At 35.0% G+C, this 16,158-nt stretch overlaps 1 protein-coding gene across 8 annotated transcripts in view; it reads left to right on the top strand.

Annotated features, from left to right (window-relative positions):
* Window positions 1-16,158, top strand: part of LOC139783891 (uncharacterized) — a 114,413-nt gene that overhangs the window by 82,910 nt on the left and 15,345 nt on the right. For 6 of the 8 annotated variants that reach the window (XR_011721417.1, XM_071723047.1, XM_071723052.1 and 3 more), the window contains one exon: window positions 2,589-2,802. The exons of the other annotated variants lie outside the window; for them this stretch is intronic. Coding sequence is in view for 5 of the 6 variants with exons in the window: in XM_071723047.1 (XP_071579148.1) it covers window positions 2,748-2,802 (55 nt within the window). In the remaining variant the exon portion in view is untranslated. The remainder of the gene's footprint in view (window positions 1-2,588; window positions 2,803-16,158) is intronic. 8 annotated transcript variants of the gene reach the window in all.

The following is a 16,158-nucleotide window of genomic DNA, read 5'->3' as shown; positions in this document are numbered from 1 at the left end:
ACGTGTATTACTTAACCTTTAAATAGCCAGCTATAGCGTCAGAAAAATAAATACGATATATACGATTTGGCAACTCTTCCGCACGCGTCGTTCATCGCGATTATTGTTAGCAAGGACATTAGACACTTGTCGGAGGTACGAAATTAGATTTTCATTCTTTAGCGTTCGCGCCGACTTTATTCACGATTTTATCTTACGTATAAATGTCAATTTCATCTCACGTATAATGGCTGCTATTGTACTTTTATTTACATTGCACGGTTTTTGTATTTTTTATTTGCACACGATCTGTAAATACAATTTTATATACATATATGTATATAAACAATATACATATATAATGTATATGTATATATGTATATATATGTATATAAACAATATGTATATATACAAGATAAGTTGACTAAAATTTTCAACCCCTTTTTTGTACTTATTGACTGATTTGTACGAAATATACTGAAAGACCGATTTTATTTTTGAGAGAATTGTACGATTGTGATAAATTCAACTGTGCTGCTTCATTTTCTTAATTAGAGTGACCCCTTCAAAAATCTTAAATGGCAATAGAAGTCAAGTAACGCATTGTTTTAAAAATCTTTTATTTTTCTTTAACTGCAGTAAAGAAAGTTTTTTCTTTTTTTTTTATATTTGAGTAAATACTTCTCGAGAAGTCGCATTTGGTATATTTGATAGTTTTAGGTATCGAAAACTGAAAATTTGCTGTTTATAGAAGAATCTACTTTATTAAATGTTTGAAATACTTTCCATACATTAATAAAGCCTCTTATATTTAAAGTTATTGCGAATATTTTGAAACATTTTCAGCATTGTTCTACGGCACTCATCCACCATCTTTTGATGTAGATCTTACACCCGGTGTTGCGGCATAAATTTTACTTTTCAAGTAAAATTCCGCGAAGAAAAAAATCCAACGAGGAAAATCAGATGAGCTTGCAATCTCACTCAATCAGACTTCTGCTATCTGTCCAATGATCGGGAAAACACGATAATTGAAAAATTGTTTAACCGGTTCTGCGTAAAGCGGTTCCATCTTGCTGAAAAAATAAATTGTTTTCTGAAAGGATTCTTATTATTAATAATTTATATAATCAATAAGTTTATAAATAAATAATTTATATAATCATTGGATTGATATAATTCTCTGACAGGTCAAGATATAATTCTCCAGTCAAATAATTTAACAGGGAAAAGGGTTTAACAATATGTTTACCTACTCTCTAAATCTGAATCAGTGATTATTCACTGATTCAACAGTACTATTCACTGATTCAGATTTAGAGAGTAAGATATTAGCAAATGTTTAGTTCTTCAGAATGTTGTATAGGATATATATTTCTTTAAATATCCTATAAGGATTGATATTATTCTAATAATGACAATTATGTCGGTTGATTGTTCCGTTAAAAGAAACATGCACTCATCGAAAAAACAAATATTGTAGAGTAAATTAGTATCATATTCTGTATTATGGAAACAATAATTTATCAAGATAAAATTTTTCAAGAGGTAGCTACCCTGATCAAGGAAATAAAGCAGCAATTTTAATATTTATCGAATCATACATTTCTCTCAAAATTGACATGTTTCGGTATATTTCGTACAAATTAGTCAACTACAAAAAAGAGAGAGGATGAAATGGTTTCATCATCTTACTCCGTATAATTATTATAATTTAACTCTTTCAGCGCTCTGAATACTTTTAACAAATAGATCGTGCGCGGAATACTTTACTCTCTGCCTATGACATACTTACTTCAGTTTTTTTTTTCAATACTTTTATTTACTGTTAGGGCCGGACGTGTAAACACGCCCATAGCGCTCGCGATCCACGATTCAGTGATGGGCATTACAGTGTGCCATTTGTTGGATGTGTTTACACGTCCACAGCACTGAAAGAGTTAAGAGTGACTAATTTCAAAAAAAGATATTCGAATAATATAAATTCTAATCTTTTCTTTTTTATGCTAATTTATAGATTTTTGTTAACAATATTGTTTGCAGATGCTATATAAATAAGTTATGATCTGTAAAAATGATCTGTAAAACGTGTAAAACGCGTTTTGCTGCGGCAATATGCATCTCAAGTAGATAGAGGACTAGAAATTAAGAAAATTTTGAGATTTTATTTTTATCTTTAACTTCCGTATGCTATTTTTAATCATTGCGTATTACTTCGCGTTTGCCTCTTAACTCATCGTAAAAACTTACGTTTCAAGTATTTTTATATTCAATCGCCAGAGAAATATTACTGTGTCGACAAAATTTCTCGTTTTGGAGAGAAAAACAAATTACGAGCATTGCACCATTCAGAAATGAATGATGCTGTCTCAAGTTTACAATTTTGGAAATTCCTTAGAACAAAATACAAACTGAAGAAAAATGTTAGCCGTTTCGAGAGAACACAGATACATAAATATCTTACAAATTGCTTTTCTGTAATAAAGTCTTATTATTATTACTGCTCTATCAGCTCTATAGTAATTAGTAAAAGCTTTTGTTTGTTTACGATACTTCTTAATCTATTTTAAATCAAATGAATTGATGATTCTCCTTTATTCTCTTTCTAGATCTGAATCCGCGTCTCGTGGCGAAAAGATAATCGCGGTGTTTACGTTTGCGAGTGTTAAAACCGGTGTTAAGTAAGAGAGAGAGGCAGAGATCCGGATGGTGCTCCGCAGTGGATACTAAATATCTCAGTGGATATACTACTTAAGAGAGTGTGGCATATGGCCCTGGACTATGGTACTACCACTTACAATATGCACCACACGAATCAACTAGGTACGTATCAAAGAACGTGTGCTTAGCGGTATCGAACCGGTTTCCTTTCGGGTTCTCAAAGATCTTCTCTTTTTCGCAAACCAGCGTACCTCCTTAAAGAATTTTGGCTTCTTGAAAGGCTTTTCTTTTTCTCCTAAGGAGAGACTGTAACGAATCTCTTCTTATTATATCCTTTTGAAATCTTCATCTTTATAATTCTCATTGAATTGCTTTTTTGTTTTAAATATGTAGTTTATTTAAGAAATAATTTAAAATTTACTACTCTTTTATATTTAAAAATAGACGAAAATTTTTATTACCTAACAATAAACTCTTTCTTGTTGTTTTTCTTTTTTTTTTATTATTACTATTAAGATGGAAAAAGGTCTTCTGAGAGATCTTTAAGCGATTTAATAAGACATCGCTTATCAATCGTCTCTATTAGTCCCATATTAATGCTTAAAATAATCTTTACATCGAGAAAAAGCTCATGCGATTACTACGTGAGTATCAACGATACTGTTTAATCTTTCGCATTTCGATTTATTGCAAAATCTGCGCGAAAAGTCTTATAAAATAGAGAGTGAGTTTTCCTAAGCAAAAATTTCATTCAAATTTTTTAATTATCGTTGCTTTTGAGTATTTAATATTAGTTGTTCTTACTCAGATTAAATTACCTCGGATTAAACTCTGAATTAAGTTTTTGTGAAAGAGGAGTCGGTTTAAAGCTCACTCGACGAAGCGGAAGAAGAGAAGAGGCGGCGTCCACGTGTGTGAGTTCATGTTTTAAGAGGCCACGTATACACAAATGTCATCCTATATATAGCGGATGTTCGTCTAATCTTAGCAACCGGCCACCGGCCAGAGACATGAGCAAAAAAAGTATATACGATTCTTTCTTTTTTTATCTTGGTCCCTAGAATAAGTTCTATATCGATATCTGTAAAGTATTTTATCATTGCACCGATTAAATTGCATCAGCCGAACGTGGCTCGTATATCCACGAAGACTTAAATTATTTTTATCTGTTAAAAGATATTGTATAAAAGATTGCTTTTTTTATCTGTATAAAGTTAGTTTTAAAACATGTGTATAGGAGCACACTTTAAATATTATAAAATCCCATTAACCACACAGACTTAAGTATCAATTATTAAATTTAAAACAAGACGTGGTTTCCAAATATATTAATCTTATTTTTATATATACTTGTAATTTCTAATTGTGCGTGATACTTACATTACTTTATATAGGTATTACTTATATATGTGTATAAAATCATCGAAGAAAATCAGGTTTCTTCAGACTTTTATAGGGGAATTTGCGACACCATAATCTACTGACTATAACTCATCATAACGTGATCAAGCGACCTACCTTCTTTTCTAACCCCAGCTAAAGTGGGAAATGTAATTTCCATCGCGTGACTATCCCGAATCGTTTAATTATGCAGCCGGCGACATCGCGTATATGCTATGGCAAAACAATTGTAATAGGGTTGCAACGCGATGTTCCGAGAACGGTCGGTTATATCTGGATGATGGGTAATTGACCGTACAGTTATTAATTTACTGTAAATCACCGGAGTCACACACACGCACATACAATGACTTTATAAATATTTTTCAATCTTCGTGCAATCAAAAATTTTCTCTTGTAACAGAATTTAAAAATCGTAACAAAAATTCTTTTTTGTATGTTCTTACGTATGTTCCCGGAAATCAAATGCAAAGATGGAAATAGTACTTTAAGTTTTCTCAAAAACTAAGTATTTTTTGTCTTAATACATTAATCTTTAAAAGACAGCTTTGTTTTCGATATATCGACGCAGACACAAGTACGCAAGCATGTAATACATTGTATAATACACGTGTATATATCCTCTTTTATGCGTTTCATATTTATACGGACATCGAACCGTGGACCTACGTTGACCTACACACTGACTTTTATTCTCTAATAATAATCTCTTGTTCACAGGTTATTGTTGTATGCATGTTATGTATACGTGTGTGCATGCGTATGTGCTTTGGAATATTTATTTATTCGCGCTACTGTGTGTGCGTGACGCAGTCTTCAAGAATCGTTCCATTCTAGAACGTACTATTAGAACGGAATTAGACGTTCAATTTGCGTTATTTATTTTCGTGAATTTTTTTTCATGAATTTAGAATTAATTTTTCTTGGATAAAAGTGTGGTTCGCTGGTCACGATTAGTTTTTGAGAATTGCAACGTTAAATGCTTTATCGAGTTATACTTATAATAAAATTGACTTAAAAATTAATGAAAATCTTATTGACTCTTTATGATTTGTAAAATTCTATATTACATAGATATTAGAATATATAACATCTTATATATATTATTTAATAACTTTTCTTATTAGATGGGAAATAGTAAAGAGTATTTATAATTTGATCAAGTCATGAATTTTTATTCATCTATTTGTGCCGAGACAGCATTCCGTTTTTGTCGATCTTTTGCAAATAGCTATGCACTGTTCTTCTAGCCTGCATCAACTTGCCCGACACGATGTACTTACGTGGCCGCGAAGACAATTGGGTCGAGGATGGCGAGAAATCGTGCGTGAAAATTAGATAGCAAACGGGCGGATGATCGTGTCTCTTACACGAAGTGCGCGTTCAAGTCGACGGGACCGCTGCCAGAAACGTCACTTCTCTCGCCAGAATTGTCAGTAGGTCGAATCACTGTAGTTAGAACGTAGTTAGAGAGAGAATAGAGTTCACCAGACTTCAAAATTTTTCGGTAACGAACGAAGTTAGATAATAGGTATTATTTAAATGGGACAGCATTTATTCTAATTTCATTACACTATTTAATATATTATAATTAATATACCAACACTGTTAAATATTAAAAGATGAAATTTAAATCAATACCTTGAGTTAAATAACATTTTGTTATTTTTGACTATCATGTGTGTCGAAATTTATTATTTTAACACAAAACAAGTATTATTTTAACTTCATTGGTGTGGTTAAATTAACATTGTTTTAATTAAATCAACGCCGTATTGAATAAGAACAATGGCGACTTATAGGAATAGTTAAAAATGGCTCAAATTGTAAGTATATTTGATTAATAAGAGATAATTTTAAACAATCTGCGAATGTATGCGCGAAGAGAAATTTTCTCGTGTAAAATATTCTTATATTTTATAAAAACATAGTAGCAAAGAAGAAAATTTTGTAGAAGTGTAATTTAGGTACCTGTACAGGGAGATTTATACTTTTGGGAGATGTGAAAATTTCAAGGAAAATTTAATGAACTACTCTAAACAATACATCAAACTTTTTCTCGGATGTCAAATCAGCTGCGATAGTCAATATCTTTTCGCCTTTTATAATCGCTGATGACAAGCCCGTCGGTATTTTTTTTCAAGGAAAAGAACATTACTCTTATTTTCCGCGAACTGTGGGAGGGAGATGATCGAACGCCTTGTCGAGATGGGCATAAAATTTATTGTAATTAGCAGTTAGGCGGGGTTTAAGTGCGTACATCCGGAGAGAACACTTTGTAGGAGGTTGCTCGTGCAGCGCAATTACCTTAATTAATGTGGGCCCTAATTGTCTTTGCTCGTATTCGACGCACTCTGCGTATTGCAGCCCAGCCGGTCAGACTCTGACGAGGCTCGGGCACAGTATAGCTCGGGTTGCATTAAATAAAATTTACCGTTGCGAGAGATGTAGCTACATCGTAACGCGGAGGAATGGGAACGATGTATCTGAATGACGTTGATGCGAATTCCCGAATCTTTCGCTTCCACAAAAACAGAAACGAATATAGTCGTTCGATAATCCGGTATTTGTAAAAAATTAAATTATATTTATTAACACATACGATTGTATAACATAAAAATATTCAATATTTCAAAAGTATCTATGAATATTTTAATTTTTTTTATTGCAAACGCATATATTTTTAAATATCATTGATTTTGTTCAAATTTTTTTAAATAAAATACGTATTTATACACAGAGAAAAAGAAAATAGGTACTTGATCTGAAAATATCTTTAATTTCAACGAAATATTGAAATGAGATTATATTGCGCTAAACGAAGAAAACTTGAATGAAGTCATAATATAGTTCAACCAAGAAAAAAATGTTAAAATAAAAAGTTGAAATTCATATAAGAAGATTATAGTGATCTTGCTTGTATCTATACGAATTTCAATCTATATCTTCTTATAAAACTTTCAACTTTTTATTTCAACATTTTTTTCTTGGTTGAACTATGTAATGACTTTATTCAAACAAGTTTTCTTCAAGCAAATTTTCTTCAAGCAAGTTTAACGCGATATAATCGCATGTCAAGATTTCCACGTTGAAACTAAAAATATTTTCAAATTAAGAATATTTTTTTCTATGTGATATAAGAAAGATATGCATTTGATTAAATACGTTAAGACAAATTACGTTAAGATATAGTATGCAAGAGTTTATAAAATCAATATATATAATATACAATATACATGCGTCAAGAATGTCTGAACGAGCGAGCTAATGAAATTGATCTTTTTGAGGTAAATGGATATCGACAAAATTTTCTACTCCAGCGGTTTAGCGAAAGCGAGACTTTGCGCGGAGTTGCGAAAAGTCTCACTGGCAAAACGCGGCTCGTCCGCCGATTCGCCGGTACACATTCTCGCATAACGTGCCAATTTTCACGGGAACGTGAAATCGAGGCACGCGAATCGCATGACTCGCAGGCGTGCAAGCGAAGTCGTACGTGCAATTTGTCTCGCACACGCGCGAACTTTCGCGTGTATCACAAGATCGATGCGCGCATTATTCAAAGATCCAATTTCATGCACACCAAAATTTTTTAAACGATAAGCGGATTGAAGAAGTAAAGGGTGCTTGCACATCTTCTTGCTAAATACTGCTTTGTCTTTTTCTTCATCTCGTGCTTGTCTCAAATAATTCGAAATCATAACATTATATAGTGCTGATATAATCCAATTAAATACAATTGACACGTGAGGTGTTAAAAAGATTTCAAACTGCTTTTTCTCGCTACGTCGAGAAAAATTCTTAATTTGCAACGACGAGTAACGTTGTTAGCGAATAAATTCTCAATTTAAGGAGTAAAATTCAAAAATCAAATACTGTTTTCTCTCAGCATGAATAAGAATCAAGAAAAGAGAAAAACTGATACACTATGTTGTGTTGCGTATGTACTTTAGATTAATACAGGATATTATTTGCCCATGTACGAAACATATATGCTTTATCGCATTCAATAAATCGAGAGTCATTTCGCGAATCGAATTTCTATCGGGCGCGCGTTCTTTATTTTTCCACGGTGCCTGTATTAGTGTATTAAATGAAGATCGTGACACGAGGCAAGTGCATAAGCTGCGAAATGTCGCGTCTATTCTTTTCTCACGCGCGGCGCCGGCAGGCGTTAAAACGCGGCCGCCCGGTGAATGCATCGACTCCGCATGGTGCTGGCGAGTGTCCGCCAGGCGCTATGTTTTTAAAAATGTATGTCGCGCTTTGCTATCGTCCGTTATTCGCAACGTCGACGGAGACGGCGTCGATGAGCGCCGCGACGCCACTACAACGCGCACGCAGAGTTCCGGCACAAAGAGAGCCCGGCCGCCACAGAATGCACCGCGATAGAACCGAACACTGCGACGAGTTTCAATGCATTCCCGATGCACTTGCACTCGTCGCTTGGTGCAACCACTGACGTGTAATGCTTCCAACGAATGTATAATAGGTTTCATAAAATTAATATCGCCGAACGCGAAATCGTAGCAACAGGAAAACCGAGCTCGCTCTCTCACGAATATAAAGAACTCGCGTTTTGCGTGCAACTGATGACTGAGAGATACGTTAACATATTTTAATGATGGTCTTCAGCAAATTCGTACACACTATTTTGATGCCGTTTTGTATTGAGTTATCGATTTGTATTAACAGATAATTGCGACTTGCTTTTCGCTATTTTAAGATTTTATTTTTGCTTATTTCTAAATGGACATTTCTGGGCAGAACTATTCGCGTGTCTTATCTTTTAACAACTTATTACGGACACTTGGACGATATTATTTTTTATTCATTTTATTGCTTTCATTCCATTGCATCGCACGCGCGCAATTGTAAAATTGAATATTCAGGCCGATTTGGATCGATACTTTGTGCGGGCATTAAAACGTAACAGATTCTTTCGATACTGAGTTACGGAGACGTCGCACATTTCTGTGAGAATGACATCTTGATTAGATATAATCATGCGAAAATAGACTCGCGCAAGGAAGACTCCGATCGCGTAATTTCATATTGAATGACCGATTACGTGAGCTATTCTATAATTACAGACGAACGATAAATGAAACGCCTTCCAAAACGCCACGTAACATTCTTACGTCACGCGTGTTTTTAATTCCATTAATTAGAATAATAGCTTAGATACCGCGTATTTATGAAGATATGAAAAACCAGAGATGCGTTTGCTGCGCGCAAAAATATTTTTAAGTTAATTTCTTTATTATATTTTACATATTATTTGATTTATGCCAGTTATCCCTGTGGTAACTTTTCTGACACCTCTTGCTGAAAACTCTTCAAGCCAAAAGGATCGATAGGCCGTGCTTTCGCAGTCTCTATGCGTACTGAACATCGAGATCAAGCCAGCTTTTGCCCTTTTGCTCTACGCGAGGTTTCTGTCCTCGCTGAGCTGGCCTTAGGACAAGTTTTTTCTTTTTTTAATGAAAATTTAGTTTTGTCATTGATACTATTATAGGTCAAAGTGCGAAAAGACATGTACCTAATATTTCTTTTCAATCGCTAATAAAACTATTGACACATTAATTAAAGATAATTTAGACACGTTAATCTCAAGACGTGATGAACACTTTGAAAAAGTAACATTTCTTTAAAGGAATTTTTTGCATAATAATTTGCATTACCTCGGTTGATAACGTTTTGATCGCGATTTACATTTTATGTAACTTTGTTCCCTCTGTGCGTCGATCGAGCACTTTCCGAGAATATCTGCGAATCGCACGAAGTTTCCTGAATAATTTAACTTCTAGCAGCCAGGTATTTCTGGCTTCGGTTTTCTGTGTGCATGCATAAGTTCGTGCGCCGAAGCTCGTATATGTACGCGATTCGAGCGGTTTCACATATATTCTTGTTGTATCGACGAATTTTTCGTTAAGCTGATTTTTGCAAGCCGTAATTTTTCGCATCCCGCATTCTCAACGTCAGATGGATATCGAGCGCGTGAAAAATTCGCAAATCTTCAGCAACAAAATTGGAATATCTTTCTATAGCGAATGTCGAGTCGTGAAGTTGAACATAAAAAATTTGTATAACAAAAATAGTGCGGCGGTAATAAAAAAGATTATTTTGTTAAGATATTTACTATATCGAGAGACAGTTTCGAAAAAATTCAAGTTTAGTTAATATTTAGCGAATATTATTAATAATTGAATAATACATACACGCGTGCTATTAATAAAGACCGTTGTCTAACGCTTAAATATTATGTAATATGCAAAATTTTAGACAACGATTTTGGTCATGTGCGTGTTTATTTTTGGTCTTTTTGTCTTGAGGGCATGTATGTGCAAGATCTCAGCTATGCGTTCCACAAGGAATGTCGTATATCTGCAATCATCGATTTCAAGAGAGGGTCCATGGATGTCCACAGACAGTGGATGTCGCGATACCTCTTGCTCTCTCTCTCTCTCTGTCCCTCTCTTCTTCTCTTTCTCTCCCTCTCCTCGTGCAAATCGGTTTATTTTCCATCGGGCGACTGTAAGCGTCGTATATTTTCGTACACGGAAACTAATGATCGTAATCAAAACGACAAGCACTGGTGATTAGACGCGGTTACGCAATAGCCACGAATATAATAGACACCACGTCGTGTAATAAGCCTTGATTACGCCGTTTCCTTCGCCGTCGCGTATACATACTGCCGAGTTCGTGCGCGATCTCGATGGGAATCGTTACACATATGTACGAAAACAGAGATAATGCGCGAGAGGCACACAGCGTCGTGTTGTATCTCCAAGTTTTCCATTCCGGATGCGGGCGAATCGGCGGTTTCGAGCGATTGAACAGTGCGCGCAAACATCAAGGGGTTTTAGTCGTCAGGGTTTTGCTATCTCCGTTAATAGATATGCTCCGAGCGAGCAACGTTGTAAGTATAACGTTAATTCGGTGGAATACACTATTGCACCCTAAATGCCCACCTTCTCTCCGTATCCGTTGAAAATGTATTATGTAATGCGCTACGTCAATCGGCGCGCTGCTTTTCGCTGTAGCTCGGAGCTTCACGTTGTTTCCAGGAAACATACTCCTGAATATTGGATGACCGCTGGAAAAAAGTGTCACAATCATTTTGCCGATGGTTGATCAAACATCCGCTTGGACAAATACATATGTAGCAAGTATTAGCCTGCTGGTACATATATCGTGCTGACATATACGAATTTGCTATTATTTATACAGCAGCCATTATTTTTGCCATAGTTATATAAAACAGTTTTTTTACCTCTCTATTTTCGACGTTTTATATAGCAGTAAAGTATGGGTAAAAGTTATTCTATCGATTATAAATATATGTATGATGAAATATATATATATATTTGTATATTTGCACTAGATATATGTATTAATTTAATTTCTTTTCTGACTGTGAGAGGTCTTATTACTGCCGATAGGCACATGGAGACAAGAAATATCGACGTAGCGCTTCTTTTGATCAAGTAAAAAGATGATCTGTGACAAACACTCGTTTTAATTATGCAATCTCCTTTTAATCAGTTGCATAATTTTTAATAATTGTCTTTTTTTAATCACGATTCTTCAAGCGTAGCTTCAAAGTTCAAAGTTCTCACAATAAGTTTACCTCCGTCGAAGCTGCGATACGAGATCAAATGCTATCCTATGATTGTAGCTATCGCTCGATTAGTACATCACGATCGATACGGATACCGCGGATACTTTAGCAAATAACACTCGACAATTCTTCCGATACCTCAGTCTTGTGATTCAATTGGCAAATAGTCATTGTCACCGTTTGTTAATATGACAAACTGCGGTTGAGTTCGCCCGATGCCTCTCGACGCACCTTTCCCGGATGAAAGAATGGAAACGCGTAAGACCACGGGTGGCGCGTTGCACGAAAGCAAAGAGAGAGAACCTAACGGGGCGGCGGAGGGGCCCTCTTCCTCGGGATTAACCTTGGACTTGACTCGAAGGAATGCGCCGTGCAGTGACCTCCGCTCGCACGCTCGCTCGCTCCCTCGTTCCCTCGCTTGTTCACTAACTCACTCGCTCGCTAACTCACGGCACTCATCTCTCGCTCACCTTCCTTCCTTCCCTCCGTCGGCCCATTTCGTTTCACCGTAGGCGCTGCAGCTTGCCGGCCGGTGCATTCTTTCGCAGCCAGCACTCGCAGCCTCCCGAGCGGTTTCGGTGCCGTCGCCGAAAAATCTTGGGACGGAAGTTGGAGAGGCAATCGATCTCTTTCAGATGCTGGTATACTGGGCACCCCTATAAATGGCTATAGATAATAGGAGAGCTATCCCGTTGCAATCTGTAGGATTTATCTCCAATACCACCATCACGCGAACTATATAATCTGTGAAACGCAATTCACATATATGTTGATAGAAAATAAAGATTACACTATTCGACTGGAAATTGCGATATATTCTCTTGAAAACAAGTCGAAATAAACACATTTGATAACTTTGTATCATCGCATGAAAGGCCACACGCCCGCGCCGTAGCAAACTTTATTGATATCATTTACCCAGATATTTTCTGGAGAATCGAATTTTTATCAGCATTTTACAAAAGATGTGGCTTAATGAAGATTATTGAATATTGCTTGAGTAGGATCTTATTTAATTTTTATATTAATTTCCATGTAGATTTAGATTATATACAATAAAATTATATATTGTATATATAGTTTTTAGGTTTTAATTTTTTTAATTTATACATGCATTTAATTTCCAAGAAAATAAAGCATTTATAAAAGTAACGAGCTTCTTATAAACATTTAAATTGAAGATAGAAAAAAAGTGAAGAGTTTGTGATTATCTTGCGAATTAAATATATTGTTAAATGTACATTTATGCATTGCGCATGTTATGTAAAAATTTTTATTTGACAGTATATGATTTGAAAATAAATTTCTTTGGAAGGACGGCAGAGCGTGATTGTAAGAGTCTTTAACGAGCCGTAAATCTTCATTAGCAATCGCAGCCTCAAGTTTACGTAGTGTGATAAACGATATGATCGTCTCCTATGATCCAGTGGAACATCCGATCGGATTTTATGAGCTCCAGACGCGATTTTATGGAACTGGGCGAAGACGTGATAAAAATTCGATAGATTATGCTCGTGTGATTTTGCCGGCGTTTCAGAATCGGTTACGATTCGTCTCCTGGGTGGTAACCGTCATCGGAGTCAGGTGGGCGTTTAAAAAGAATGCCTTGTAAATTTTTAGTGTCTGATCTTACTTTATCGCGAACGACAAAGGAGCGCGAACGCAATCGGCTTCCTCGCGGCTTACCGGTTCTCGATCACATTTAAAATCGCCAGTATCTGTCGAGGTTGACAGAGGGAATACACGCATAAAAACACATGCACATGCCTGCGGCGGGAGGCCAGCAACGATTATTATCAATATTTATTGGCTCTTTGCCTCGATAGAGTCATCGTTCTATAAATACGTCGCAACAAAAGTGAATATATGTGCGGCGCCTACACTGTATTCGTCGTAACTTAATTGTAAAATCATCAGGTTACCTGATGTTTAATCTGAAATACCCTGTTACATTGTAAAAAGTTATTTATACTTTATGGAATCTTTCGTCACTTTTTTCTTTTTGTGAGATTTTAAATCAAGTCTAATTTTTTATTTGTTTTATTAAAATTTATAAAGAACTTAATACGTTATTAATATCCAAAGAATATTCCACGCTAAAAAATACTAACAAAAATACTACAAAAGTATTGAGAATAATATTATTTTCGATATCGAATTTGTCAATTTTTTCTGCAATAAAGTTTTTAGAGGTTTTTCCAGAGATATCTTACAAATAAATCTCATAAAAAAAGTAAAATGTAAATAAAAAACTAGAATATTATTCGTAAATTATATTGTAGCAAGTAACAGGTTAAAATATTTTTTAGTTGATTTAACAAATTTAAATCTTTAACATTTAATTGCGTGAAAAAATTTAATATTAAATGTTAAAAGAGTTTACTAGTGAAGTGTTTATTTCGTATATTTTTGGAATATTGCTCAAGATGTGCATTCTACATGTAGGGGAGACCGGGGCTAAACAGTCCGTTTTTTTTCGGTGCCGATTTTTAACAACAAAATAAATAATTGTAGTTAAATGTGGTATACCACTGTAAAGAGTGAACCTTTAGCTACAAAATGTATATAGGAAATTTTTGTCTATGTCGCTTTGTTTAACCGGTATAGAGCAAAAACGACAACGGTGGAAAAATTGAAATCTCAAAAATGCCGGGGTATAACAGTCTGCACTGCATTTTCGATACATATACGTACATCTAATCCTAAAAAATAATAGGATACATTTTAATAATTGTTTTTTAAGAGAAAAATATAAAAATTTATTTAAAATTTTTATGCGAAACATTATTAAAAAATAGTTACGAGGGTTCCTCTTTCCGCAGAAGTCACTCGCCCGACTTGTTTCACTCCTCGACGTCCGATGACTCTATTCGGTGTCTGAACGGTTGTAATTCCCGTCTCATCCATATTCCATATGCAGTGACCCCGAAAATGTCTTGGAAATGCACCCGGACTGCTTACTGACCGATTAGCCCCAAACACAAGTTTCAGGTTTGATCGCCCACGAAATATTAGACATCAACGATAATGAAAAAACTACACTGGATTCGTGTTCAGCATGCATTACTCTTTATAATCACGTACCGCGAGATTTGGAGAGCAAATATTATTGCAGATATTACAATATTTCCACGCGCAGAAAATGTAACTTTCACCTTCCGAAAACACGTTTGCCCTCGTAAAAATCATAACACGGCAGGTAACCTGCCGAAACTCCGTTGGTCACATGGGTACTATAAGCAGCGTTTACAATGTTAATAGCGAGTTCGCACAATATACAGGTTCCGAGATATTTGATTAGACGTATTTACCCCGTAGACGTTTTAGCCCCGGTCTCCCCTAATCTTAGATTTCGATATATTCATTGTTTCTCAGACAAATACAAAACTTGGAGTGGTGGTTGCCTCTATTCAATCTTTGTTTCGCCGCGTAATCGCAAAGTATGCAAGTTATTCAGGTATAACAAGCCGTAGCCGATAAAATGTTGATTAATCTTCAATAATAATAGATCAGAGGCATACGCGATATACTAAGGTCATCGCGATGACTGGTGCCGACACTCGTCGGACTATTACGGCCTTCGTCTGAAAATAGACTGTAGTGACTTTGTGATTATGGTATACATACGCGTGTAGACTCGATCCGAATGCTGAACAAAAGGAGCGCAATGACGACGATCGATAGATCGTCAAAGTGATATGTCGACTAATATCAAGTAATCGATAAGAACATCTTGATTGTGATCTTTTAAACATGCTCGTGGCTTATATCGATCGAATGTTTTTTTTTTTAGAATTATCTGCTGTTATATACAAGTGCACGTATATATCGCAGATAAGTTTAATCGGTATTAAAAAAAAAACAGCATAATTCATTTTCCGCATAAACGTGAGCCACACAGATTCAATGTATAGAGTCACTATGATTTTCCGATGTCTAAGTGAAACGAAACAGGTTTTCTCAACGATTAAGGAATAGCTTCTTCGGTCAATCTAGAGTCAATCTTTTCTTGATATAACGTGTTTGAAAATAGAGAATCTTTATATGACGCAGCTACTGATCTGTCAGATCCAATCGGTCCAATTAATGGATTTTTATTTTTCTTTATTCAAATTTAATTGTTATTTTTTTGCGCGAGAGTTTTGAATATTTTTAAAAGAATATAAAAATATAAAAAGTTTTTTTATATAAATTTGAAACAATATTGAATATTAAATATTTGGTCGTTTGGAAGAGATTGAGCTGTCAAAAGATTGCTTCGACGAAATTGTATTTACGAAAATGGATAATTCCAGGACATTACACTGAGAGAAAAAATTTTTTAACGAAGTAAATACATTTAGAAACCACCTAATGAATATTTTTTTGGATCAAAATATTTTTTTCTCAGTGTACTAATTAAAAAAAAAGATTTATTTTAACAGTCAATAAATCTAGTCAACAAATGTGACTTGAGATAGTATAGTGCGTTCGATGAAGCAAAAGGAAAAGGA

This window comes from Temnothorax nylanderi, unplaced genomic scaffold, assembly GCF_030848795.1.
Source record: "Temnothorax nylanderi isolate EJ_2023f unplaced genomic scaffold, tnyl_v1.0 TNYL_tig0555_pilon, whole genome shotgun sequence".
NCBI lineage: Eukaryota > Metazoa > Arthropoda > Insecta > Hymenoptera > Formicidae > Temnothorax > Temnothorax nylanderi.
Note: the sequence above shows the minus strand (reverse complement) of the source record. Positions and strands in the feature narration are given on the sequence as shown.